We start from the raw sequence: 27225 nt of genomic DNA, 5'->3' as shown, positions 1-27225 counted from the left end.
CCTGCCCTGGCCTGAGACCCCTTGGGAGGGCTTGCCCTGCACCACCACCAGGCCAGAGACTGTAGAAAGAGAGATTTAATACTTTTTTAAAAAAAACATCAAGACTACATTTGGATCTGCCCCAGGCTATGACATCTGTGCCTCCTCCAGATGCTGGTTAACCAGGGGGCCTCAGGGACGAGAAGGGGGGCCTGATGTCCTTGGGGGCTTTATCAATCACCAGAGAGGAATGTGAGCCAGGCCCAGGGTCCCCTGCTGGCCTGGGCAGCTGCCTACCTTGTTGTGGAGGAGATGCCTGAGCCACTGTCCAGAGGGGGTGTGATGGCTGGCTTGGGACAGGGAGTTGCCCGGGACTCCCCAGGGGTCCCAGCAGCCAGGGCTCAGGAACATTCACTTGTCAAAGCCTTTGTGCTTGACCTTCCACATAGTGGAGGCTGGGCTCCCATGGTCCCGTGTGTGTCTGTGTCTGTGTGTGTGTGCACACGCACCGTATGGGTTTGCTGGTCATGGCAGCTTGTGCCAGAGAGAGATGCTTCCTGTGCTTGGCTGGAGATCGGGTGGCGGGCATGACTGTGTGGGATTCAGTGCCCTGCAGGAGGGCGATGGCCTGTCCTTGGGGGCCCTGGCCTCTGAGACCCCCAGGCTTGTCTCTTCATGAGCCCCCAGCCAGAGGGAAGGGGTGAGGCCCTTCCAGGGAGTTGGCATCTGTAGGCATTCATGGGCCCAGGGGGCCCTGGAGGGGGGATTTAAAAGCAGGGTGGTGAGTCTCAGCCAGGGGGTCTTGCCTAGACCACCCCATCACACCAACATTCAGTCCCATCCTTTTAAGGGCTGCGAGGGATGGAGGTGGGAGAGGACATGTATACATGTGTGTGAATGTGTGGATGGAGACAGGAGAGGATGTGAGTGCACAAGTATGTGTGTGGATTGAGGTGGGAGAGAACGTGTGTTTGAATGTGTGTGTGTGTGTGAGAAAGAGGTGGGGGGAGAGAAGGAGGTCCACCTGGAGTCACCTGTCCCTGGAGGGTGGTAGGAGTTAGTGTTTCTAAGAGCACCTTAGTGTGAGCCTCCTGGGGCGAGAGGGTGGGCTGGGGGCAGAGTCTAGAGCAGCAGGATGGGGAACACTGCCCAGCCCCAAGACGGCCACACGGAGTGGGGAAGGGAGCCCCTCGGCGGTGAGTGCTAGTGTAAACAGGGGCCCTGCTGCCCCTGGACTGGCAGGAAGCAGGCCACCCCGCCGGCCACGAGCACTGCCCTGGCCATGTGGAATGCAGAGATCTGGACGGAGAGGCAGTCACTGGGGCAGCGGCACCAGCACCTCCACGTAGCTGAGGGGGAAGAAGCCTGACTGGCCGTCCAGCATGCCCTCGTACCAGTTCTCATCGATCTGGTTGGTCAGCGTGATGATGTCGCCCTCGTGGAAGCCCAGCTCCCCATCGTTCTCAGGCTCGAAGTCGTATAGGGCCTTGCAGCTCGGCTGGTCCAGGGGCGCTGGGGGTGGGGGATGGTCTAGGCTATCACATGCCCCAGGCAGTATGCAGGGTGATGCCGCCTCCCCTCCTGCCCAGCTGCCTGGTCCTGCCCACCATGGCTCCCACGGCTGCCCAGAGGAGTAAGCGACGAGGGGAGAAAGAAGACTCTGGGAGGAGCTGGCAATGCCTGGTGGCATCAGGGTGTCAGTGAACAGAAGCGCATGGCGCTTGGGGCACCACTTGGAGCAGTGAGGGCCAGCTCCACTTCTACCGGAGGTGGGGTGGGGGAGAAGGACCCTAAACCCCAGGTGGGAGCCCAGGGCAGGGCCTGTGCCCACATGGGACACTCACGCATGCTCCTGCTGGGGGTCCGGATGGGCTTGTCGGAAGATCGGAAAGATGATGAAGCTGTTTGCAAACAAAGCACAAGGTGGGCCGAAGAAGCTGGGGTAGGGCCTGGCGCCCGTCCCAGGGTTGGGTGCGGGGGCTCTCTCAGAGGGGACTGGCCCTGTGGCTGGGGGCTACCCCAAAGGGGCCTGGGGCAGAGTGGACGCCTCTTCCTCCTTACCTGCAATCTTGGGGGCCGCGGCACAGGGGAAGCCCCCGTTGGACTGCTCAGGCTCTCCAAGGTCCAGGGGCTCCCGTGGCTTGGGCTTATACTCCCGTTTGGGGCGTGAGGAGGCTTCCCGCATCCTGGAGGGGAGGGAGTGCATGTCGAGGTCAGCTGCCACCCTGGGACTCAGGGTGCATGTGGGGGGCTGTGTGAGGGGACACTACGCACGGGAACACTGGTGGGGGTCCCCTGGTGTACCTCCAAGGCTGCCTACAGGCTGGGTCCCACTGAACCCAGAAGCCTCCTTGGTGATGGCTGCCCGGGTGCTGCTGCCCCACAGACAGCCTCCCTGCATCAGGGAACCATCCCCACCAGGACTTCCCTTCTCAAGGCCCTGGGCACCTTCTGACTGTGAGACGGCCCTCAGGGCTGAGCGCCCAGGGAGACAGGGAAGGAGAATGGCCTCCCAGGGACAGTCGAGCAAACCCTCTCCCCAGAGGACATCCCAAGCCTCTCCTCTGGGACCAGTGTGAGTGTGATGAGGTCTTGCTCTCTCCTGAGACCCCACCCCATGCAGCCTGGGGGTTCTTTCTAAAAAGGTAACACCCCCTGCTGCTGTTCACAGCAGGGTGGGGTTCCCCAGGGGCAAGGTCATCCCCCCAGGCTCTAAAGGGCTGGCCCAGGCAGCCCCAGCCCCCAGCCACTGGGCCTCCTAGCTGGTAGAGTGGGCTGCTGTTCACAGGGAGAAGCCAGGGGCCAGACTCACCTTCTCTTGAGCTTGTCGGCCAACTCGTCTAGGATCTGCACGGCCTGCCGGTGGTAGTCCAACTGGGCGTCCACCAGGGCAGAGAGCTGGCTCACCTGCTCGATCTGCAAGGGACCAGCCAGGGCTGCAGTATGGCCCTCCTCCTGACCCCCCATCTCCAGCTGCCTCCTGCAGGGAGCCTTCACAGACTGTTCTGGACATGGGCCCACCCCTGCCTGTCTGCCTGACCCTTGAGCTGCAGCTAGAGGAGGGTGAGGGGCCTGAGGAGACCCTGCAGCCTCAGGCAGCCAGTTGCCCCCTTGGGTCCTCTTGCACCCAGTTTCTTTCCTTCACATCCTGAACAGGCACCAAGCCCACCCACTGGCCCTGGGAAGCTGGCACCACCGCTGGGCTCATTTTCAGGGCTCCCCTAGGGTCCGTGAGGAGGGATGCACAGCCCGCGTACGCACATCAGTCTCCAGGAGGTTGTGCATACTGGTCTCCGCCACCTCCTTGGACTCCTCGAACTTCTCCATGGCCTGGCGCAGCTCCTCGTCAGGGATCTTGCCCTGCCGCTTCTTCTTGTAGTCGAAGTCCAGGCGGCGGCCCTCCAGCTTCTTCAGATGGTGCTGTGGGCCAGGACGAGGGTCAGGTCTCGTGCCTGGGGCCTCAGGGAGGGCCGCCCTGCAGCACCTCCCGCTGGGAATCTGCCCCAGGTGGGGCTGGGCGGGGGCATACCTGGATCTCCTTCAGGTCCTTGTCGCACAGGTTCTGCAGAGGGTCGATGAAGTTCTGCTTGACCTCAATGTCCAGGGAGTCCTTCACCTCAGCCAGGCGCTTCATGGACTCCCCAGCATCCAGCAGGGCGTCACCTGGGGAGAGCGTGGGGTGGGGGAAGGAGCTGTCACAGGAGGCCTTGGCCTGCACGGTGAAGACACAGGTCACCCCCACAGCCAAGAACCTGGACGCCAGAACTGAGAACAAGGGGCCCTGGAGTTTGACCCGGAGCCACAGGGGCTGGTGTGACAGCTGTTCGTGAGCCATCCTCCCAGCTCTCGGAAGGCACCCAGGTCTGGCCTGGGTCAGCTGCGGGGGGATGCAGCTTTCCTGTGGCCATGACGCTGTAGACAGTGCTCACGGGAGACAGGGAGCTTCCAAAGAAGCCTCAACTGCTCTCTTCCACGGGCCAGCCAGCCCTGGAGAAGCTCCTTGAGTTCTGGGGAGCACCTGCCTGCTGGCAGCACAGACTGCCCCATGTTCTCAGGCCCCCTCCATCCAGTGCCCCCCACCCCATCCAGGCCCCCCCACCTCGGCCTCACCGAAGTTGGACTCGCCGCCCAGCTCCTTCCCGTGGCGGATCATGCACTCGCCCAGCAGGCCCTCTGACTGTGGGTAGCCAGGGTTCTTCACCTGCCCTCGGATCTTGGACACTGTGTTGAGCATCGTCAGCTTGGCCCGAGAGGCTAGGAGAGGACAGGCCAGGTGGGCATGGGTGTGTTCTTGAGGAGCTGCCAGGCCTGTGCTTGGCCAGCACCACCAGCAGTCCCTCTCTGCCCATTCATTTCTGAAGTGCTCCCCCAGCCCAGGGAACCAGAACCTCCCAGACTTCCCCTCTTCTGCTCTCATCCTCTCCTGGGAGCACTGACAGTGGGCAGGAGCAGGGTGGGGAGGGGGGAGGTGGAGGGGGAGTGGAGGGTGTGCTCCTCGAGACCCCCAGAGAAGTGGGGTAGGCAGGTCTAGATGTGGATGGGTACAGGCATCCCGACACAGACCTTTCCCAGGGGTTGGGGTTGGGGGACAGGCATGCTTGCACCCCCAGCAGCTCCAGTCCGTTCCTGGCACAGGCCTCAGGTGGAGGCGGCTGCTGTTGCTGCCTGTCCGGCACCCATTCACCTTTCACCACAGAACCCAGCAGTCCCTGCCTGCCTCTTGGTCCTGAGACCCCACTGCATGCTCCAGAGGCAGGTACACAGCTGGGGCCTGCCAGCAAATTCACTCTAGTCCAACGAGCTGACTGGGAGAAAAACATCCTCTGTTCTGCTGGGATCACTAGCTGTAAGGGTAATTTAAGGCTAGGATCACGAGAAACGGGAGCTGACAGATACAACAGTAGGAAACTCGAGACCCTGAGGACATCCTTTGAATGCCTGGATCCAGCCATGCCTGAAACCACCCACCCTTGGGTGTTTCAGTTCTTTGGGCCCATGCCTTTCTTCTTCATGCTCCGGTAACCAGAGGACTCCTGACTGCCAGAGGCCTGAGGAGTTGGGGTGCAGACCACTCGCAGCTGGTAGGTGCCCCTACCTGGGTTGGGCTGCAGGTACTCAATGGTTCTGGCCAACACTTCTGTTACAGCCTTGCTGGTGACATCCACCTTCTGTAAAGAGAGTCCATGTGTGGAGTTTCAAAACCATCAGGGCGCCTGAGGCCAAACCAGGAGCCCCTGGACAGCCCTCAAGCTCCTCCCAGTTCCCTGCCTGCCTCAGAGTCCACACGGGAACCCCCTGCTGCTTCAGGGTCTCTCTCCCTCCTTGCTGGTGGTTGTGCTGTGTCCCCACCGCTACCTGCCCAGAACTGGGGGAGGCCTGTGATCCACCCAGACCCTCCCCATGGGTCTTGCGAACTCGAGTGCTCAGGGCCAGGCTCTGTGGGGGTTGGTAACACCGCCAGGCATCAGACAGGTGCGTTCTCCCATTACCTTCTCCATCTCTTTGAAGTCATCATCAAGCTTGGTCCCTTCCGCCCCTCCAACCTTCTCACTGACCAGCTGGGGAACAAAAGGAGTGAAAAGAGTGTGAGCCAAGGAGGAGGAAAGCGAGGGCTCAGAATGGCTATGATGGCTTCCCAGGGATGCTGGACATGGCAGCCAATGACAGGGGGAGGGATCTAAAAGAGGTCCTTGCTCCAAACCCCCACACTCCCGTAAACCCAGGGGCTGGAGCTTGTCCTGATGGGGGCCCTCTCTGGTCACACCCACGTGGTCAGGCTGTGCTGGCGGCTCCACAGTCTGAGAGTGTCCCCCACCCCCGCAGGGTTGTGCAGACTGTCTGGGTCCCCCTTACAGGCTGTCGTGCCCATGCCTGGACGGTGGTGCTGTGGTTCAGGTGAGGTGCCAAGGTTCACGGGACTGTGATCTCCCTCTCCCACTGAACTGCTACTCAGGGAAGGACTCTTGCAGACCACTGCTCTGCATCTCCCCCACCCCCACCCATCCCCCAGGGCCAGTAACGAGCAGGTGAATGACGAACACCAAGCCGGAGGGAAGACCTGTCCTGCACGGGCCAACTGTCACGGGGCCGGAAGTCACTTCTGGTATGGGCACACACACATGCACGCAATTTCCTAATGGCTGGCAGCAGTCTGCCCACCCCTTGGGACAGCTCCAGGGGCTCCTGAGGGCAGCAGCCAGCACTGTTCAATGACTGGCCCACTGCCTTCGGCCTGTGTGGTCTCGGGCTATTGACTTCACTGGGCCTCAGTTCTTGCCTCTGTAAAATTCGGTGACAGGTGTGCACTCACAGGGCTGCTGTGTGCAAGCGTGTGCTTGGGGGGACTCCCATGATGCCCACACTGCCCACCCCAATGCCCCATTATTTCCCCTAAGCATCTTATCTTGTCCTTCTATGAGGAGGCAGAGCTGCAGGGCAGGCCCAGCCTGTAGGCCTTTATCCCTGCCCACCCAGGGTCCGGGAGGGTTCCTCGGCTAGCTACACACCCCGGGCAGTCAGGGTTCTCATGGCAGCTGCACCCTGGAGTCCAGGAGGGCATGGGGCACAGGCAGGGGGCAGGCCTGGCTCAGGGACCTACACAGACAGGCAGGGGCTGTGCGCCTGATTCTGACTTGATAAGGGAAGCCCCGTGTCTCTCCTTTAGGTGTTTCTGGGGCGTCCCACTTTGTTTCATGGGACGGTTTCACTTCTTTTGATAATGGCAAAACAGGACGTTCTCAAATTCAGTGGTTGCCAGAGGGAAGTGTGAGATGTCTGACGTGGAACGAGATACTTCTGGTGAACCAGGAGGGCTGCTGAAGCGCCAGGGCTCAAAACCACACCTTCCGGGCCGAGGGCCTGCTTGGTGCAGGGGGCCCAGGCGCCTGCAGGGACCACGTCCTTCCTCTGAGGGGAGAGGGCACGGGCAGACCCTATGGCCTCTTCCAGGCCCCCTGGGAGTGTCACCTCTGGGAGTCCCCTACAGTTACGTCGGCCCTCCTTGTTCTGGCCCCTGGGGGCCTCCCTGGCAACATCTGGGTCCCCACCAGTCTCTTTGCCCCACCCCCACGAGGGAGCGCCAAGCTCCAGTCCCTCGGGCTGACTGGCCTCAAGTCCCTTCTCTCCAAGGTTCACAATCTGGAACTGATACAAATGGATGAGAGGATGACAAAAGGCCAGAGGGGAGAGAGGGAACGGGCAAGCCATAGACCAACCACAGCGAGAGCATCAGGGAAGGGAGAGGCGCTGAGGGCAGGGTCCCTGAGGAGGCGCAGACAGCACTCCAGAGGAGGGGCAGGGGGCCCCCAGGAGATCTGCAGGCAGGGGTGCTGCCCAGTGAGGCTGAGGGAAGGGCATGCCCATCTGGGTGGGAGGCAGGACTCTGACACTCACTCCTGCTCAAGGACCCTGCACACACCCTCTGAGACGCAATGAGGGCAGCGGCACCACCATGGAGGTAACACTTTCACCCGCAGCGTGGGCATCCCACACTCCCAACAACCTGATGACGTCCCCAGCCTGTGGGAGAGGGGCCCGGCAGGCAACGGGCTGTGCCCACTCTCCTCTCTGTCTGCATCCACTGAACCCCCCACCCCCACCCCACCCACCATCTCATAGTGCAGAGGCACCCGACCCCCTAGCTGAGGCCTGCACAGCTGTGGTGCCACCCGGGCCGGGGGACAGCTGAGCAGGTGGGTGACCGCTACCCACTCTCCTGCAGGGCCATGACAACAGTGGTGTGGAAACCATGGCCTCCTGGGCCTGCGCAGCCAGGTGGGAGCCTGAGTGACTAGCAGTGGACCCACACTGGCTGCCACCATGCCACCCATGCTGGTGCCTCCCAGGGGATTCATGGGGCCAGGCCTGGCAGCAGCCTTTGGAGATGAACTTGCTGCTGCCTGTCGGACAGGCCTCTCGGATTGCAGCCTGGATTCACTTCTGCCCTGGGAGGCACTCAGGGACCGTGTGTTCCATGAAGGTCCAGGACAGGGTCTTTTCTGTTAGAACAGGGAGGAGGCTGGGCAGCTGCCGGGTAAAAAGTTTCATGAGTGGTCCTGAGACCAGCCAACAGGTGTGACTGCCGAGGGAGGGCTGCTCTGTGGCCCTGTGAGCACAGGCCTTGAGTCTGTCTGGCCCCTGTGACAACGGCTCTATGGGGGCACTGCTGGCCTCTGCACACTCACCCAGGAATGCACACCTCTGACCCCATAGGGGGCTCCTTCTGAGGCCGGTTCCTCCAGTGCTACCTCTCTGGGGAAATTGAACAAGCCGACCCCACCGTGTGTTTGGTCTGACCTGTTTTGTTGATGTTGTTCAGTTGCTCAGTCATGTCTGACTCTTTGCGACCCTATGGACTATAGCCCTCCAGGCTCCTCTACCCATGGGATTGTCCAGGGAATAATACTGGAGTGGGTTGCCATTTCCTTCTTCCAGGGATCTTCCCAACCCAGGGATGGAACCCACATCTCCTGCATTGGCAGGAGGATTCTTTACTGTCTGAGCCACCAGGGAAGCCCAGCCTGTATTATGGCTCCAATACCCTCTGGGAAGAGCGTGCCTTGCCCTCAATTCAGGCTGCAGGTACCTCCAGGGCGGGTTGGGGGCCACAGTTGTGGTGTGAACTGAGGGGCACCCAGAACTGTGGAAAGGTTACTGCCACTGAGGGGGTGGAAGGACCCCAACCTGTTCGTTTCCCTGAGAGCTGACCCAGTCGGGTTGTTCTGCCAGGACGGCCCGGGCTCAGCTGGCATGTGGACTTGAATGGTGGGATTTAGATGACACGCTCATGATTGGCTGCAACAGGCAAAGGCTGGCCCAGTTCAGGCTCCCACGCTGAGGAGCAGAGGAGCTGTGTGGTCTGAGGACACCAGTCCCGGGCACCTGAGGAGGGAGTCAGCCTGGAAGAGAGGTGGGTCCTTGCTGCTGAGCACCTGCACGACCTCCACCCACGAGAGTGGCCCCATGGGCACTGATACTAAAGACTAATTGGAGGAGGGGGCTGTTCTCTCCAAAGACAAGTGTTCTTCAGCATTCTAGGCCTTTGGCCACATTTGGAGAGGAGCTAGGAATCTGACACACAGGAGAGAAACAGAGAACGCACATTGGAAAAACCCACAAACACAGGATGCCATGTGCCAAGAGCCAAGAGAGCAATTGCTCCAGGAGCTGAGTGGAGAACAAGAAGGCAGAAGAACCTTCTGTTCCAGAAGGGGGGCTTGGGGGATGGACGGCTGCCCCCCAGCGGGCAGCAGAAGCTCAGATCCTGCCAAGTAGGACACGCCAAGGGGAAGCCTTGTAATTGAATCATCTTGGCAGGGAATCCTGATCAATACAACATGGAAAATAAACGGCTGATCCATCTGCAGACTCGGTGACCCAGGTAGCCGATCCGCTTTGATGAATTAAGAGTTTAAAAAAGCAGCAGGAGGAGGCTGGCCCAGAGGAGTGGGAGGTGGGGAGAAAAGCAGGGCTGCTCAGGGCCTGCAGTCCAGGATGGATGCTCCGCATGTCCTGCTTGGCATTTTCATACCTCGCAAGCCAACGTGCTGGCGCTGGGGGGCCACCACCTCTCGAGTTAACAGCGGAGGTCCTCCATCCTATCCCAATCCCCCTCCTGCCCTCCACCTAGCTAGCTTCTCCAGTCTGCCAGTGACTGCTGGAGAAGCCCACACTTCTCTGTCCCTCCTCACAGGGAGAGCCAAGCCCAGAGCCAGGCTAGGGGCCGGGGGCAGCCACTCAGGCCCTGGCCAGAGAGCTGGAACAAAAGGCATGGGACAGGCGATGAGGGTGAAAGGGCCTTGGGATCCAGGTCCCCTCCCACCCCCTAGGTCTGGGCCAGGGAACGCCCCATAGCTGGGGCATCAGGACCCAAGACTCTTAGGCATGAACACTCCTGGCTCCAGTCTGCAACCACCACAGGGAGGAGCCCACCACCCTGGCAGAGGCTGTGCTGGCCCTGAGGACACCCCTCTGGTGAGGGAGAGAAGAAGGCGGGGGGGCTGGCTGAGTTGCAGCACCCAGTGCGGTCTGGGCTGGAGCTCACAGCACGGGGTATCCCACGCTCAGAGGTGGCCAGCCAGATGATCCTCGGCAGGGCTGAGATGCCTGAACGGGGAGGCCAGCATGGGGACGGGATGGGAGGAACATGGGGATGGACACAATCGTCTCCACATCCCTTCTGACTGTGGTCCCCTCCCTGCCGGCCTCCTAACATCTGGGAGCCGCTCGCCAAACACCTCAGAACAGCCCCTTCTAGTTTCCTTCACGGCCTCTGTCTCATGACTTGGAGAGCCCACGAGGCGGACAAAGCCAGGCTGGCCTGCTGCCCAGTCAACACACAAAGCCGCTGGCCTTCTCAAGTCTTCTCTCTGCTTGGGCCCTGGGCCCCTGACTAGGGGGTGCTGGCAGGGACTCAGTGAGCTCAGGTAACTGACGCCCTTCTTACGGAGGCGAGCTGAGGGTGCTTCTGGGGAGGTGATGCACCATGCACCACTGCCCCGAAGCCTCCTGTTGGTTCCTGCCTGCAAACCTCCATTGGCTCTGGGTCAGGATGATCTCCAGAGCCTGGGCCCCCATGAGCTGCTCGAGTATGAAATGCCTGCCAACAGGGGCGGCGCTTGGATTCTAGGCAGCCTGGCTCCCATGTGGCTCTGACAGTAGAGGCCATGAGGTGTGGGGCTGGGCCGCTGCCCCAAAGGGCAAAGGAGAGGTGCCACTGAAGTGAGGACCACAGAAACACCATTCACACCCACAACACCTCAGCCCAGGAGACAGGCAGCAGGAAGCCTGAGTGCTCTGGCAGCAGGAGAGCCTCCTCTGTCCCGGGCCTCAAGTGCATACTTGTGAGCTGACAGAGCAGAAGTCACACTCCTCTGTGAAGCCCCACAGAGGCAGGTGTCCTGTCAAGTCACAACTTCCTTCAGCAGACTGGGAATTCTCAGATTTCCCGGTCTGCAGGCACAGGTCACGCCTCTGGGCACGCACTTCCTCTCTCCCTAGGGATCAAAGCTAAACAATTTGTGATGGCAGCTCTTTGAACAGGAGCAGAGAAAACCCTCCATTGAATACCATGACCACTGGATCTGGCCCCAAGGGGCAGACAAGGACCCCCAGACACGGTTCCACACAGCATGTCGGGGTGTATGTGGAGCTTGAGCTGTTCGCTCAGCAGAGGAGGTGGCACCTCGGGCCTGGGGTTGGCACTGAGATGCAGGCTCAGGAGCAGTGTCCCTGGGGTCCCCAAGACACCAGGGACAAGCCTGCTGCAGGGTCCCCCAGGCGGTGGGCGGTGGGCTGTTGCTGTGGAGACGAGCCTGGCCTGGGGACTTTGGTCAGACCTAGCCTCCCGCAGTCTGAAGCCCCCTGGCTTCTCTACCCTGTGGTGCTCCCTCCTGCTTCCCTGCACCGACTCTCCTCTCAGGACTGGCTTGGTGGGTAGGAGCTGAATGCCATGTGAGTACCAGTGGCTGCTCCCCTGCACGGCACATGCTGCTGAGATGAGGGGGCAGACCGTTACATGACAAAAACCCCCTCAAAGTCACGTCTGGCTTAATCCAGAGTCTGATGTTGACGTGGCAGGGCACCAGGAGCAAAGCAGGAACCAGTGGTTGGAAAGAATGAACCAGAGGTGGCAGCAGTGGTGGGAGAGGATAGTTGCTCAGGGACTGTCCAGGCTATGATGAGCTGGAGGACGAGGTCCCAAGACAGAAGAGAGTGCAGTCCAACCTCTGCTGTTGCAGGCTTTGGGGGGGCCCAGCACCCACAGCTCTCCCACCCATCAAGGCAGAGACCCAGAGCTGCTCCTCTACCCCCAGGCTGACGACCAAGTCCCTAGACCCCCCATAGCAGTCACACTGCTGTCCCCATGGGGCCTCAGACTGGCTTTACATGCCCTGGATCCGTCACGAGGCCCCTGTGGACCCCGGAACCCTCTCCTCCCGCCTGACTCAGGCCTGCTCTGCCCTGGCTCGGCCTCTCCTCACTCTTCCCAGGGACTCAGCCTCACAGGGCCCCCCCACACCTCGGCCTTGCCAGGCTTCCTGCCCATGGCAGCTCCCAAGGCTGGGAGGATGCAGGTGGTCGTGACCCCAACTGGCTGGCAGGCTTTCCCCTCACAGCCCACTGGCCCAAAGCCACAGGCCCGAGTGTCCTCTGGGTGCTCTGTGGAGGGGCGGGGGCCTGGGGTCAGGGCTCCACAGCACCTAGTCCTGCGTCCTCTGGGGACCACTCCCCCCCCCCCCCCCCCGAGCACTGACTCCAGTGATGGCTGGTCCTGGGATTGCTGTTCAGGTGCCAAGTTCCTCCACGAAAAAGCACAAGTGCTGGACAAGAACCATTCCCGCTCCCACTTGTGATTAACCAGCTCCCGGTGCATTTGGCGGAGTCGGGGAGGAAGCAGCCCCCTTGGGTGCTGTGGGATGGTTTCCAGGTGAAACACTTCACCTGGAAGTGAAGGGGGGAGGCAGGACTGCTGGAGGGGAGATGGGCCACATTAGGTGTGATTCTTCTAATGTGTCCACAAAACACAGCAGAGACGCCTAGCTCCTGGGACCTGCGGTCTTGCTGGCCCTTCGGTCAACCTTGAGGACCCCAGAGGAAGGAATGGAGCCACGGAGACCTCCAGCACTCACTGGCCAAGCTGCAGCCGCCGGAGAGTCATCTCCACCTCAAATTAATAAATGGAAAGACTAACAATCCAGGAAGTGACGTACCTTGCCCAGGGCCAGGCAGTGTGGTGTGTCTGCACGTGTCCGTGTGAGAGACGAAGCCAGACAGCAGGGGTGACTGGGTCACCTTGTTCTGGAGGCTGCCCTGCATCTCCCTGATGTTGCTTCCTCACTTCAGAGACTGGCTGGAATGTCAGGGTGCCAGGGACACGAGATCTGGCTACAATCCCCACCCCTCCCACCTGGCTGGGGAAGCATCCTGGTGAGTATGAGGCCATATCCCTGCCCCTGGGAGCAGGCGGTCAAGAGAACCACAGCTGTTCCTGGACAGTGATGGGAAACACTCTGGGGACGGCCAATCAGGACGACACCCGACCCGTGCTGAGTGCACTGGTCCAGAGGCAGAAGGCCTGTGTCAGGGGACCTGGCGGCTCTGCCCCGAGCCTTCTGGAACTCCAGTCTCTTACACTGCACCCACCACTCCAGGGTGGCCTCAGCCCACAGTCCCAGGGACGTTACAGAGCTCTCTATGAATACCAAAGGCACATTGGACCATGAGCTGTTCATGGAGGGGGGGGATACCAGTCACACGCAGACCCCTGACCAGGGCATGATGCCACCTACACGGGGAGGATCAGACGGGCCTTCCCCCACCTTCACTGAGCGACCCTGCCCCAAATGCTATTGGGGAAGGTGAAGGGCCAAAGCCACAGGGCCCAGCTGAGATATCTGGGGAGCAGAGCCGGGTGGGGGCTCAGGATTCTGTCTCCTTGGGAGAAGGGGACAGGTGGACCTGACCCAAGTTGGCACCCCAGCCCGTGCTGAAGGTTTTTACCCCACAACTGCCTGCAATCGAGGCTCATCTCTCACGAATGAATTCCACCTGGAACTCTTGCCAGTGCTGAAAAGCCCAGGGTGTAAACTGGCCTCGTGCATTTTCATTTCTCATCTCGGATGAGGCAGGAGGGCTGTGTGTCACACAAGCGGGAAAATCAATTTCAGATGAAAACTTATAAAAAGAAACACCCAACCCACAAACAAATGAGGTCATAAATCCCCCGAGTCCTGCTGGCGAGGCCACACCCGCCCTGCACTGCTGCCCGAGCCGGGGATGCGCCATGGGGGAGCTGCCGCCTGCAGACCCACCAGCGGGTGTCCAGGCACACAGCAAATTTCTGTCCAGCGTGTTTGAGTAAATAAGGTGTTTCGCAAACTCATCTTTCTGTCAATGGCAGAGCTGACGCAGGAGCAACCCTTCAGGAAAGAGACAGGAAACAGGACTTGGAAATCCTGTGAGGCGCACGCACAGCTGTTCGGCCTCCGAAGGCACTGGAGCAAACCCTGCATCCAACGCCATGGCCATCGCCAACCACAAAAGAGGCTGTGGACACCAGAGCACGTGTCTCGAGGATGGGGCACACGCATCCCATGACGACAAGCTAAGGTGATGAAAGCCCACAGCCCCTGCCTCCTGGAATGCTGTCTCCCCATCTCTAACCACTTCCATTCTGAAAGGCCTAACTAATGTAAAGCCACCTCTTCCAGGAAGCCGTCCTGATTCTCCACCACCCACCTCCTGCCAGTGCAGGAGAAATGGGTTCGATCCCTGGTCCAGGAAGATCCCACATGCCACAGAGCAACTAAACCCGTGCACCACAACTACTGAGCCTGTGCTCTAAAGCTTGGGAGCTGCAACTACTGAAGCCCCAGTACTGTAGAGCCTGTGCTCTGCAAAAAGAGAAGCCACCACAATAAAAAGCCCACACAACACAACTAGTGTAGCCCCCACTCACCCCAACTAGAGAAAGCCTGTGCAGCAACAAAGACCCAGCACAGCCAAAAATGAAACAAAACGCTGGGCCCAGGCTGACTCGTATCCAGGGGACTCTGGTCCCAAAGCAGGGTGGTCTCCTATCGACAGAAGCCCCCGTGAAAGGGGTGCGCCTGCAGTTTGGAAAAACAGGACACAAAAAAGGCAGGCTGACAGGCAAACAGGCTTGAAGGCCAAAGGGAAACAGCCCCCAAACTGGTCAGGCTGCAGCCAGAGAGGCCGCACACCCAGATTTGCGGATCATCAAGGGTAGGCTCGAGGGGAGGACAGAAGCTCTGAATGGGTGCTGAGGCACACACCCTAATCTGGCATACTAGCTGGGCGGTGACAGCAGGTGACTCAGGGCCACTGAGACCAGTTTCTTCAGGTGTGGCTACCAGAAGCAACTGGGTGGGTCACAATCCCAGGATAGCACATGGCAAGCCAGGGGAGGTGACCAGTCCCTCCTGGGCCACGAGTCAGATGCCAGCGCCCTGTCACCCTGCATGGCCGCTCCTCCCTCTGCCCCCCACCCTATTTGTCCAGAAGTACCTTCCCTTCTGACCTGCAAAGTCAGTCCTGGAAACCTGGAGCAGGAAGGAAGGAATCTCGGCACAAGATGAGGAGACCAAGAGGGGCTGCCAGAGCCAGGTGGGCCCCAGATCCTGCCGCTCCTGTCCCCTGGCCACCATCCCCTGCGGTGGCAGCACTGGGGGAGGGAGCTCCCCCTTCTCAGGAGGCACAGCAGGACTGGCTCACACACTCCCTGACGTTACTGTCTGTGCCCCAGTGGTGGGTGGGCACCCCGCTCTGGGCCACAGACAGAGGAGGGCAGTTCTCAGGGCCCATCTCCTCTGTCACCTTTATTCCAGCCAACAGCACCCAGGACAGCCTCCCCTCCCCACCTACACACGCCCTGTCCCCAAACGCAAACTTCCCACCAGCTGCCTCCTGTTGACAGGGCAAGTAGCGCCCAGCAGGCGATGGGAGATCAGTATTTGCTGAGATAACAGACCCCCACCCTCAGGACCTCTGGGGAGAACACCCCCAACCAGGTGTATCAGCAACAAGTCAAAACAGGGGTGTGCCCGCGAGCTCCCAGGGCAGGGCTGAGACTCAGGGAGCAGCGGGGGTGTGAATTGCAGACAGCCTTGTGTCTTAAGAACGTCAACTCCTCTGAGCCTCAGTTTCCTCTACTGTAAAATGGGGAGCTGATGACGATGTGCTGTGGGGTCTGGCTAGGAACATGCTTCAAGAACCGCAAGCTGCTCTGCAAAGATGAGTCTGCTGTTCCCCACGTGATGCAAAGCCCAGGGAAAGAACAAGGCCAGGAGGGCAGGGAGCTGGAGGCGGGTCCTCACACAGGCACGGTTCAGAGGCATGACATGCAGAGCTACTGGACGACTGGGATGCGAAGATGCCCGTGTCTCTGGAGTGAAGGCCCTCTGCACACACAAGGACACGTGTGAACACTGCGTGAACTGCGTGGCCAGCAGGCTGAGGTCCCAGCTGACCCTGTTTACCCGAAGCCCCCAGAGACCACAGCCCAGACTCCAGAGGGCTCACAGCACCACATGTACTGCTGATGGGCAGCCGTGACACACATTCTAGAGCTCTAGTTGGAAGCAAAGCAATAGGGTTTGAGGGAAGAGGATGGGCAGCAAGCCCAGCATGGCTCCTGCCAGCCTGTGGGGCACCCCACCTCCTCCTGCTTCTGCTGGCTGACCCTCAACACCCTGGGGGGCTTTCTTCCCTGACTCCCAGGATGTCCCACCCACCCCATCATGGCACATCAAGAGCCAGCCTGTCTTTCAAGATGATGCCAGTACACACCCCAAGAAGCCACGCTTACACTCTGCGTGTAGGAGACCATGCCCTGCTAAGCCAGCATGTCTTGCCACATTTGCCAAGATGGCTGGGCAATGCCTTTATAGTTTAATTTTCACAGGAGAAAAGCTGCCCTACCCTGGTCTCCAGATCTTCCTTCTCTGTTGTTATCCTGAGACATGTGTCTGGTGTTGCCACTTCCTGAGCTAGGAGCAGGAAGAATATTCCAATCCCTCTTCACCTGATGACGATGGTCTAGGGGCCAGGGCCTCCTCCCCTCCCCCTCATACCCAGACAGCCTCTGCTCCCCTGGCATGGCTGAGCCCATAGACAGGCAGTGCCTGGGCTCCTAGACCACTGCAGGGCAGCCAGTGACCCGGAGGCCCCAGTGCCCAGGGCCTCCCAGGGAAACCTGCATGCTGCTCTCCCTTTTCCTTCCCGTGTCCACGTTCAAGGCCAAGGCCCGGGTCGTCTCCTCATGAGTCACTCCTGGTTTCTCTGTAATGGGCGTGTGTCACAGGACCCTGCGTCACCACATTTGCTCTAGTTCAGTTGCTAAGCTGCTGTGCTGTCTGGGACGCCCCCGCCCTGAGCTGATCTGCTCTGACCCTGGGTCATGCCAACTGAAGAGGTGGTGGTTTTTTTCCAGGTTAGGCCTGCTTAAAATCTGCAAGGTCACGTTAAAAGGGCAGTAGTCTAGGACTTGTTTGGTGGTCCAGTGGCTAAGACTCTGTGCTCCCAATGCAGGGAACCCGGGTTTGATCCCTGGTCAGGGAGCTAGATCCCACTTGCGGCAACTAAAGATTCTGCATGCCACAACTAAGACCCCTTGCAGTCAAATAAATAGATAAAATTAAAAAAACAAAAACAAAAACACAGCAGGAGTCTAGAGGAACTCTCAGACCTCACCTGGGGCACACCCACATGACTGCTCACTGCCACGCTGAGAGCAGAAACCCAGCAATGGCCTCAATGCCCGCTGCCAGGGGAGGGACAAGTTGTGGTCAACACATAAAGGACTACAGGGAGCTGTGGAAGTGAACTCGAGTCACAGGCTTGGGGTGGACGAAGGGCGCCCGCAGTGTGAACGGCAAGAGCAGGACAAAATGCTGCCCTGGGACACTGTGTTCAGGCGGTGTGAACTTGCAAAACAAAGCTGTGGACTTTTTAGTGGTGAGTTCATGCATGGTGACGTATCAGGGAGGGGCCTCCGACACTTAACTATGCCGTGCATGTTTACTCAAGCTCTCCTGGGTGCCTGGATATCAGTGGGCCACTCTTTACCTCTCGCTTGACATCAGAGACAGTTTAGCACCAACTCAACTGCCTGAAGAGGGACATGCCCTTTATGATGCACTAGCGCTGCCTGGCGTGGGGGAGTAGCTCAGCACACACTGCCCTGGACAGCAGTCAGCTCCCCTCCAGGCGCGGCTGGGAGCTGAGTGGCCTCCTGGACTCAGACCAGGTAGAAGGCCCTCCACCCTAGTCCCCTGGAACAGCATCCTTGAATCCTGGGTCCCCAACATACCCCATCTCCACAACTTCCCATGGAGGCCTCCCAAACCCACAGTGCCTCCTACCTACCCCGGGCCAAGGCCAAGGGCACAAGGTGCTCTGGGGTGAAGCGGACAGAGCACTTGACCGCTCTTGAGGCCACTGGCGGGAAAGGCATGGTGATGAGGAACCCAGAGAGGTGTGAAGTAAATGCATTAAGGCTGGGGGCGAAGGAGGAACCTCAGAGAAGCCTCTGGGGCATCACCCACATCGAGCCGTTGCGGGGCAATGGGTGGGGAGCTGCAGCTGCTCCAAGACTCCTCAGGCCGAGATGCTGACCTTGTGGGACAGCAAGACTGCCCCAGCTTGAAGGAAATGCCCCAGGAGAGGAGATAAAAGTAAATCTTAGGCCAGCAGTTAGGGGTAGGGGACATAGAAATCCTTGACTCCGTTCCCACGGCTGGCCTCTTCTGGACAAAGATCTTGATAGGCCAGGGCTGCCCACCGGACTTCAGACAATTAAGGCTCTGACGGCCTGCCTGAGGCCATCGGGTTGATGGACACCTGCTGGGGTCGGCCAAGGGGCCTCAGAGTGGGGAGGTAGGTGGCAGGGGACGGGGAGGGAGCGGTGCCTGAAAGTGAGAAAGTTCCCGGTGTCCTTCCCTAAGTCTCTGCTAACTCTTGGGGCTGAGACCCAAAATGACCAGAGAAAAACCATCAGTCAGCTGCTCCTGCTTCAGAGAACGCGGGACTGGCTTGAGCTGTGCTGGTCAGCGTGGTGTCAGGGGTCTAAGCACATAGTTTGAACAGGGCCACAGACTGTCAGGCCACCTCCTCCCCAGATGATCGGGAAATCCACCCTCACCCAGAACTCTCTCTTCTGAGACTTAATTCAAGCCTGCAGGAGTTCCCGGCTCCACATGAAGACTGTAAGGGGCAGGGGAGGGGTGTCAAGAGAAGAAAGAATGCAAGGGACAAGTGAGAAAGTTAGTCCTGACACGATCCCCTTCCAGTACCCTTCGTTATGGCTAGGAGAAACTTCCTGGTGGACACTTGTTTTTAAAAATTAATTATTTTTAGGCTTTTTTTTTTTTTTTGGCTGTGCCACATGCCATGTGGGATCTCAGTTCCCCAACTAGGGATCAAACCTGTGCCCACTGCAGTGGAAGCACAGTCTTAACCACTGGACTGCCAGGCAAAGTCCCCAGTGGAGAACTTATGGTTTCACAATTCTTTTCACAAGAGAGAGCAGACCCCAGCTTCAGAGGTCAGGAATCCAGGAAGAATTGATTACATTGCTTTGTTTCTGTTGTATATGGCGATCCTGTTACTATGATTTATTGCAAGAAATAACATCAAGATCCCTTTTAATAACAAACTTAAAAAGTGAGCCTATTTGAAAGTCAAATTAATAAATTAATTCAGGCCCCAGACTAAGAGGTTGGTGCACAGTATTTACTGCAGGCTCAGAGGCTGAGGAGATAGATACAGCAGGCTCCCAGGTCCTTGGGGCAAGGACAGGGAAGAACAGGGAAGGTCAGGGCAGGGCCTCAGGTGCACTGGGCCTAGGAGCCTGTTGCATCGCCTGTACCAGCCAGCCGGTCTGGGACCACCATCCAGAGGGCAGCTGTGTGTGTTGTGACCGGGGATGAAGATCTGGAGAGGTGAGGGGCGCCAGGGAGGGAACTCAGGCCCAGGGAGGAGAAGGCCCAGAGTCAGGGTAGCAAGTCCACAGAGGGCACCAATGGGGCCAAGCAGAGGACAGGGAGAAAGCTGGCTGCCTGTTGGAGGAAACAGGAGAAGAGGCAGAAGGTGGCCAAGGGTGGAAGCCACACAGGGGCTGCACACAGGACCCGGTCAAGTTCAAGAGCTCAGAGGTCCAGGAGCCTAGAGAGCAGGCTGCTGAGGCCAGAGTGGTTGGGCCCAGGGATCTCCTTTCCCCAGGAAGCCGGACACCTCCCGTTAAGTCTGGATCTGGCTGTGGGGTCAGAACAACAGAGACTGCCTGTGACAAAGTCAAATGCAGGTCCCTCTGGGGCTGGAGCCCTCAAGGCAGATTCTAAGCAAAGGGGACAACCTCTGAGCTCTGATGACTTATTTTTTAAACCAGTCGGACCTGTTCCTGACTGAGGCCTCGCTGGCCACCCTGCCTCACACAGGTACCATCATGGCACCCGACCGCCCCACGCCTGCTCTGGGGAGGCGTCCACCATTCCCGACAACTTGGTCAGTGAGCCATGACCTGTGGGGACCTGGGCCTGTCACCAGCCGCCAGGCAGCCCCCTCCCTTAGGAGCTCACGCCCAATGGGAGGAAAGCATACTGGGTGTGAGGATGTGCTCGGTGCGCAGCACGGGGCAGGAGACCACTGGGCCAGAGGCTGGGAGAGAGGAGAAGTACTTCCGGAGAGGGGACCTGAGAGGGGGAAAGGATGAAGGAAGACGCAGGCAGGGTCTGAGGGCAAACAGGAAGTGGACAGGAGAGCCGGACAAGGGTGGGGAAGGAGGTGGGAAGCTACAAGGCGAAGCAGACCTGCTGGACTGGAGTGTGCTGTCCATGCTCATGGGAGGGTGGGGAAGGTGCTGAATGCCAGGTGGAGCTGACATGGCACCCCAGGTCACTGCTCCCCTCAGCAGGCCCCAGCTCTGCCTTCTCTCTCATGCCCAGATGGACACCCCACTTTTGCACTCTCACAACCCACAATTTGGGGCAAATGTCCCTCGGCCCACCTGATATTCACTGAGTTCCTCAATGGCCCCTGGGCGGGCTATCTCACACCCAGGACAGGACACGACACCTCTGGACGGCTGTAATACCCAGGTGTGGAAGTCTGAGCAGCCGGGCACTCTCACAACCCACAATTTGGGGCAAATGTCCCTCGGCCCACCTGATATTCACTGAGTTCCTCAATGGCCCCTGGGTGGGCTATCTCACACCCAGGACAGGACACAATGCCTCTGGACGGCTGTAATACCCAGGTGTGGAAGTCTGAGCAGCCGGGCAGCAGCTCTTCCCAGGGAGGCAGTGATTGATGCTGAGTCAGGTCCTTCGGAGGAAATCGCATGTCTGTTTTCCTGCTGTGGTTGGGAGTCTCCGCATGACCCCCCTCTGGGCCCAGTCAGCAGGTTTTTCTAGGAGCTGAGTGGAAAAGGAAGAGGAGGCCATCCTCTGGGAGCCTGAGCTCGTGGAGCCTGGGGGACCGCTCAACAGGAAATGAGCAGAATGTACCCAAAGTGCAGCGCTCCGGAGAAGTGGCTGTAAATTCAGCCCTGGGGAGGGGGGCAGGGAGAGAAGAGGGGGTGTGGGGAGAGAGAAGAGGGGGAGGGGAAGGAGGAAGAGGGAGATGAGAAAGGAGGGAGGCAAAGAGCAGAGAGCAAGCAGGGGCTGCTAGTCTGACACATTCCTCCATCCGGCTTTCCAGGGACGGCTTGGGAAAAAGTCCAGAAAGATCACCCCTAACATTTCTCCGGGGAAGGATTTCGGCACAGCTGATGGGTAAAGATGCCTCCACAGGCCTGCGAACTCCCAAACCCTCCCGTGGCTGGGAGGCTCAAACCCTCCTTAAACATCAGAAACCCCTCCGCCCCTCCCCCGACCTCAGAAACTAGAAACAGAAGACAACTGGGCTTTCCTCCCCCACTCCCCTGGCCAATGGCCTGACGCCTCTGAAACCCTATGGAGGAAGCTGGCTGCACGCCCCAAATGAAAAACTAACTTTCCCTAGATTGGGTCAGTCTCAAGATACCGGCAACAAAGGGAGAGGGCAGAGATAGGGGCCAGGGCGGCAATAACTGTGGCCCCAGACCCAGGATCAAAGGCCACGGGACACGCAGTCCAGAAGCAAATGGCGGGCCCAAAGGGCCCAGGCACAGCCTGTCAGTTTGTCCTCTGAGGAGAGACACAGAGGGCTGCACAGAGGGGCACTGGAAGGGCAGGCGGAGCACTCAGGGCCCGAGAAGGATGCTGGCTCTGGAGGAATGCTGGGTGGACGGCACTGTTTTCTGGGTTCAGTTGCTAAGCCTGCAACAGTTCTGGGGTCTCAAAACTGTGATAGCCTCCGATTCCTGAAGCTGAGCAGGGAGATACTGAGAAACCTCTCACCTCACAGGCTGTTATTAAGTGGCACACGGAGTATAATTAAGTATCCTACATTAGCAACAGTTCTGGGGTCTCAAAACTGTGATAGCCTCCGATTCCTGAAGCTGAGCAGGGAGATACTGAGAAACCTCTCACCTCACAGGCTGTTATTAAGTGGCACACGGAGTATAATTAAGTATCCTACAGCCTGGCCTCAAAACATACCCAGATAGGCAGGGTGATCAGCTCCCACTGAGTTCTGTGATAAACTGGCCTTTACTACACCCAGGATTCTGAGTCACAGTGAACTTCAGGCTCTATACACAGCAGTTACGAGCAGTGGATTCAGAACATGATGAGCCCCTGGTCCTGGTATGTTAATAACGAAGAGATGCAGGATGCTGCCTGATTCTGGGGTGCCTCCCTGATGGCAAACAGTGGGTCCTGCCCAGGAGGTCAGGTTAACCTGGTTTTACGGACAGGCCCGGGAAGTAGTGGAGATGAGAGGCCCCTGCTTTCTTCGGGGAAGGGCAGTTTTGGATTGCTTCTGAAGCTCCACAGCCTAGCCTATGACACAGGGCTGGTCACTGCACCCAGCTAGCTTGTGAGGCAGGATGGGATCATCTCCGCCAGGGGTCCTGCAGGGACACTGCGAGGTCAAGGGTCTTCCTAAGGATGAGTCAGCGGAATGGTTTCCTCTAAGACTGGACTTAACCCAGTTCCCGCCGCACGTGGACAAGGCCATGGCCAAAAGCCCTTCCCACGTCTGCTGCCCTGAGGCAGAAGGTTTTCCGGGGGTGAGTGCCTGCAGCTGTTGGGCTCAAGGGCCTGGGCCAGAGACCACTTCTGCCCCCACCCCCAGACCTTGCCTGACACCTGTTGCTCCCAGGCTCCATATTTTGATTCGTGCTGACACTTAAGGGGTTATAAGTTCCAGATTTTTGTGTCCTAAGATCACCCCACGTCCATTACTCAGCAGGCCAAGTACTTTGCTGGGAAATCAAGAGTGTGATTCCATAAAACGAAGTTGAAAAAATAGGTCGGAGCAGGCGGTATCTGGGAGACCCTTGACATTCCCCCTGCTACTGCTTACTCCTACAAGTTGGGGTCTGGGTCCCCTAGTCCTCCCCCCCACCACCACACCTCTCCTAGGAAGCTCAATCTTTCCTCCTAGACACCAACGCGGGGCCTAGGGAAAATCCAACAAACTTCAAAGTTACGGGATACAGAGGTCATGAGTTCCCCTCCTAGCTTGGATGGAACCAATCTTTTAGTTCAAACTCTCTCCCTCCTTTCAGGCAAAGAAAAAAAAAAAAGAAATCAGGCCAGCATTCCAGGCAGCTGCCAGATCTACCCCTAGTTACACTCTCAGATCTCCACACAGCGCAGCCACAAGAATGATCAGGAAACCAGTTAGCAGCTTAGGTGGAAATTAATGTCACCCACACACACCACAATGACAAGTGAGCTTCTGAGACTGGAGCTCACTAGTGGGTTCCTCGACCCACCTCTATTCCCCAGAAAGACTCATAAAGGCATCTCCCCCCAGTTTAGATGTGCATAAAGACCAGACAGTATCGACTGGCATTATTACATGGGGAGGCGGGAGAGGACCACAACCACGGGCCTGGGACAGACGCCTACTTCTTTTTCTGCTTTACTCTATGGATTCCTCAACGTTCTCCAGGTCAGCCTGTCGGTGACAAGAAGTAAAAACTCACAAACTTCCCACTCAAGCTCAAATCGACTTTGTTTAAGACCTGAAAGCTTTCACCAGAGAGGAACTGGTGCGGAACTGGCCGGTCTCGTGCCAGCTACTGAAAGCTGGTTTGTCACCGATGTCATCGATGAGGCAGACCTGCCAGAAACCAAGCTTCTCTACTCCTGGCTCTCCGTCATGCGTCCGCCTTTCTCAATTTAGAGACGACGCTGTTACAAGCCTTTGAAATCAAGAACCTGTTTCAGAGCAGGGTTTCTCAACGTTGGTGTTTCTGTCATTCGGGCAAGATAACTCTTGGTGGTATAGAAGGCTGTTCTGTGTGTTACAGGGTGTTTAGCAACCATCCCTGGCCGCTACCTACTCAGTGCCACTAGCGTCTGCTCCCCAAGGCAAGACAAAGCCTCTGATGCTGCCAAATGTCCCTGGGGTGCTGCACAGAGGGGAAAGGGGAGAGGGAAGGGTTAGTCACCCCTAAGTGAAGAGGTGCCAATGCAAGCTTGACAGATGCCAATAGATACTCTGGGGTTCTCCTGAGGACTTGGGCAGGGGAGATGTGGTGTCCAGGTGCTGAGTTTTACATACGTGCCCATCTGCATGTATGTGGTTATCTCTTGTTTCAAGAATTAGAAAAAGCAGGCAGCTGCCACAAGAATGCCCAGGAGGGATTTCTATTGCTGTTGTTTGATTTGGTTTGGGTAAAATTATCCTCACTTTTCTCAAACTGTAAAACAGGGTTTCCCAACCTCAGCACTGCCAACATCTGGGGCCCAGAGCACGGTAATACAATTAATGACCTCCAAGTTTTGACAGCCAAACATGCCTCCAGACATTGCCAATGTCCTCCAGAGGGTGGAACTGGCCCTGGCTAAGAACCACTGTCCTACTGGAAGACAAATGCCCCCCAATCCTTTGGTGTAGAAAGGGGAGTATGCTGACCCTTGGGCCAGATAAAGTGAGACTGAGATTGACTGAGACCAACGGAGACTGACTGGTTTAAAACATGTTCACTTGGTGAACCCTCAATATATATTACGACTTAACAGGAATGTTACCTGGCCCAAACGATCCTATACTGAGGGCACAGAAAGAGGATGAAGGAGGTGTTTCTAAAATCAAGACAAGAAATACACAGAGAGGTGGACATCTCCAGATCCACAGTGGAGGTCTATGGAAACTATTGCAGAGGGAATGGAACACAGCCAGGGTGATTCTTGAGAGCACAACTCAACACGGACTTGGTCACGAGGCCAAGACAGTGGCTCTCAGGCTCTCAGAGGAGGATGTGGCCATAGCGGCGATTCTTTGGGACTGGGTCCCAGAATATCAAGATAATAAACTGATCTGAACCACCAGCTTATGCTGCACTGAGCTTTCCAGGTTTCTAAGTGCTCCCCCTAAGTGCTACATTCAGGTCTGAATGTAGGCCTTTCTTCCTTCCCTGAGAGGACAGGCTCAGATGGACACCCTGAGAGCCCCAGCTAGTTTCTCCAGCACAGTGGGTCTGCTGGGGGCAGGATGGGCTACCAGCATGGGCCCTCGTGCCTGAGGGTGGGGAGGGGAGGGCTTCCAGAGACCCGTCCATAGGAAGGAACAAGGTGGCCCAGGAGTTCTTCCAAGACCTATAGTTCTTACACGAGGGGCTACATCAGGGTCCAAGACAGTGAGCAGCACTGCAAGGTGCTCTGGTCAAGTGTGCAGCGGGGCAGGGTGGAGGGGGAGGTAGAGGCTTGCTGGGCAAGGTCTAACCCAGGGCCAGGTCACTCATTCCATCCTGCTGGGGCACAGGGCTATACTCTCAGCAACAACCCTAGAATCCATCTAGATTAAGTTTCTCTTCTTCCAGTGTTTAGCCTGGAGTCGAGAGACAGACCCCAAATATCTTTAGCCCTGTCTAGGATCATCACTTTCCCCCTCAAGGGGCCAAAGGTCCCGGCTGTGTATCACCGGGGACAAACTTCTTTTCCCTCCCACAGGACCTCTCCAAGTCATGGGTTAAAGTCTGGTTTGCCAGCGCTGCCTAAAGGATTCCTATGACCATTGCTTGTTCATTCCTGGAGTCTATCCACATAAACTCCAGACCTAAGATTCTTATGGGATGGAGGAATCTGAAAAGTTTTTGGATCTGAGCCTATAAACTGAATTTTGCATTTGCCTAGTTTTCTGAAGAGTGGATCCACTCAGCTTTCACCAGATTTGTGAACAGCGGGGCCTGGAATTTCCAAAACACCTATTCTGTCCATCATAAGTAGAACACTTAAACATTCTTGGATTCCACGTTCCACTTCTGGGAACTTAACCTGTAAACCCAATACTACCTGTGAGCAGAGATATTCACTGGCTATTCACGACAGTACAGTTCGAGGCAGAAAACTACTTGAAACAACCTAAATATCCATCAATAGACAGCTAGTTAAAAAAATGTCATGGTAGACTTCATAGAACAGAATACCACATACCCATTAAAAAGATCCAGGAGGAGGTAGAGGAAAAGCAAAGGAGGAAGATGAAATACATGACATCTCTTCAAAAAAACAAAACAAAACAACAGAATTGAGCAATAGGCTCTAGTGCTGTGGCTCTCGGGGAAGGGGGGAAAGGAGAGGGAGTTGCCCTAAAGACATTTGGCAGCATGGGGAGACATCGGTGGTTGTCACAACTGGGGGAGCTCCTAAATCGACTGGGAGGGGGCCCGGGGTGCTGCTCAACGCCCCACAGTGCCCAGGATGGCTGCCAGGACAGAGAAAGACCCGAGGTGGAGAATTCTGACTCTAGTGTGATCTCCAAGACACAGTTAATGAAAACCAGCAAGTACATGGTTCTATGTAGACCATGCTACCACTACGTGGGTTTTTTTTAAAGAAGAAGCGTACGCTTCTCTGGTAACTGGTGACAGTCCTTGTTTCTGGGGAGAGGGACTGGATGTCTGAGAAACTGAAGTGGGAAATTGACTTTTCACTCAACCCTTTCAATTTTGCACCCGGCCCACTGAGAAGGCTGTTTGTCATCTTTGGGGAAAAAAAAAGAATTGCTCTACACACAAAATTTCCCTGCCTCTGGGCTCTCTGTGTCGACAGCCTCCGGACGGCTTCTTCCTCTTCTCTCTCTCCGCTCCCTCTCTGACCTTTTAGAGGGAAGAACAGGAGGAGAGGGATCCACGTCCGGGAACAACCTCTGGGTGCATCTCTGCTCCTCTCCACCCTCCTCGAGAGACTGGAGCCCACATGGCGGACAGAGCCTGGGCGCCCTCGCACGCAGACCCTGTCCCTCCTAAGCTGTTCCCACCCTGCGAGGGACGCGTGCCAAGGTCGCCCCCTCACTACCCCCGGTCCTCTCCCAAGTCGGGCCAGGCCTGGCATCGCCTGGCCCCCCTCTGAGCAGTCTGGGCCGGGGGCTCGCCGCACACCACCCTCACCCCGCCCCGCCTCGGCCTCCGCTCACCTGGCTCGCCTTGTAGAACTGCTTCTTCAGCCCCGCCACCGACATGCTGCCTCCCGCCGTCGGGCCTGCCGCCCGGACCCAGCGAACCGGAGGGACCACGCAAGCGATAGGCTTCCGGGCACCACCAAACCCCAGCGCGCCTCAGCGGGCCCCTACGGCACCGCCTCCGCCGCCCTCAAGCCAGCTCCGCCCGCCCCGGCGCCGCCTCAGACCCTC

At 57.8% G+C, this 27225-nt stretch overlaps 1 protein-coding gene across 4 annotated transcripts; it reads right to left on the bottom strand.

Annotated features, from left to right (window-relative positions):
• Positions 1-57: 57 nt before the first annotated feature.
• On the bottom strand, positions 58-27225 carry SH3GL1 (SH3 domain containing GRB2 like 1, endophilin A2). Of its 4 annotated transcripts, XM_081499715.1 has the most exons (11): positions 27010-27225; positions 8662-8876; positions 5469-5537; positions 5075-5147; positions 4090-4233; positions 3509-3642; positions 3241-3399; positions 2792-2895; positions 2041-2165; positions 1824-1880; positions 58-1491 (listed from the first exon to the last, which is right to left on the bottom strand). In XM_081499715.1, the coding sequence occupies exons 3-11, from the start codon at positions 5475-5477 to the stop codon at positions 1295-1297; spliced, it is 1002 nt and encodes a 333-aa protein (XP_081355841.1). In that variant the 5' UTR covers positions 5478-5537; positions 8662-8876; positions 27010-27225; the 3' UTR covers positions 58-1294. The 4 variants fall into 4 exon arrangements, with proteins under 4 accessions (XP_081355841.1, XP_081355840.1, XP_081355844.1 ...); XM_081499714.1 differs by lacking the exon at positions 8662-8876; XM_081499718.1 differs by lacking the exon at positions 8662-8876 and having other exon boundaries at positions 3509-3541; positions 4181-4233.

This window comes from Giraffa tippelskirchi, chromosome 6 (genome assembly GCF_054371585.1).
Source record: "Giraffa tippelskirchi isolate mGirTip1 chromosome 6, T2T-mGirTip1v1.2.pri, whole genome shotgun sequence".
NCBI lineage: Eukaryota > Metazoa > Chordata > Mammalia > Artiodactyla > Giraffidae > Giraffa > Giraffa tippelskirchi.
Note: the sequence above shows the minus strand (reverse complement) of the source record. Positions and strands in the feature narration are given on the sequence as shown.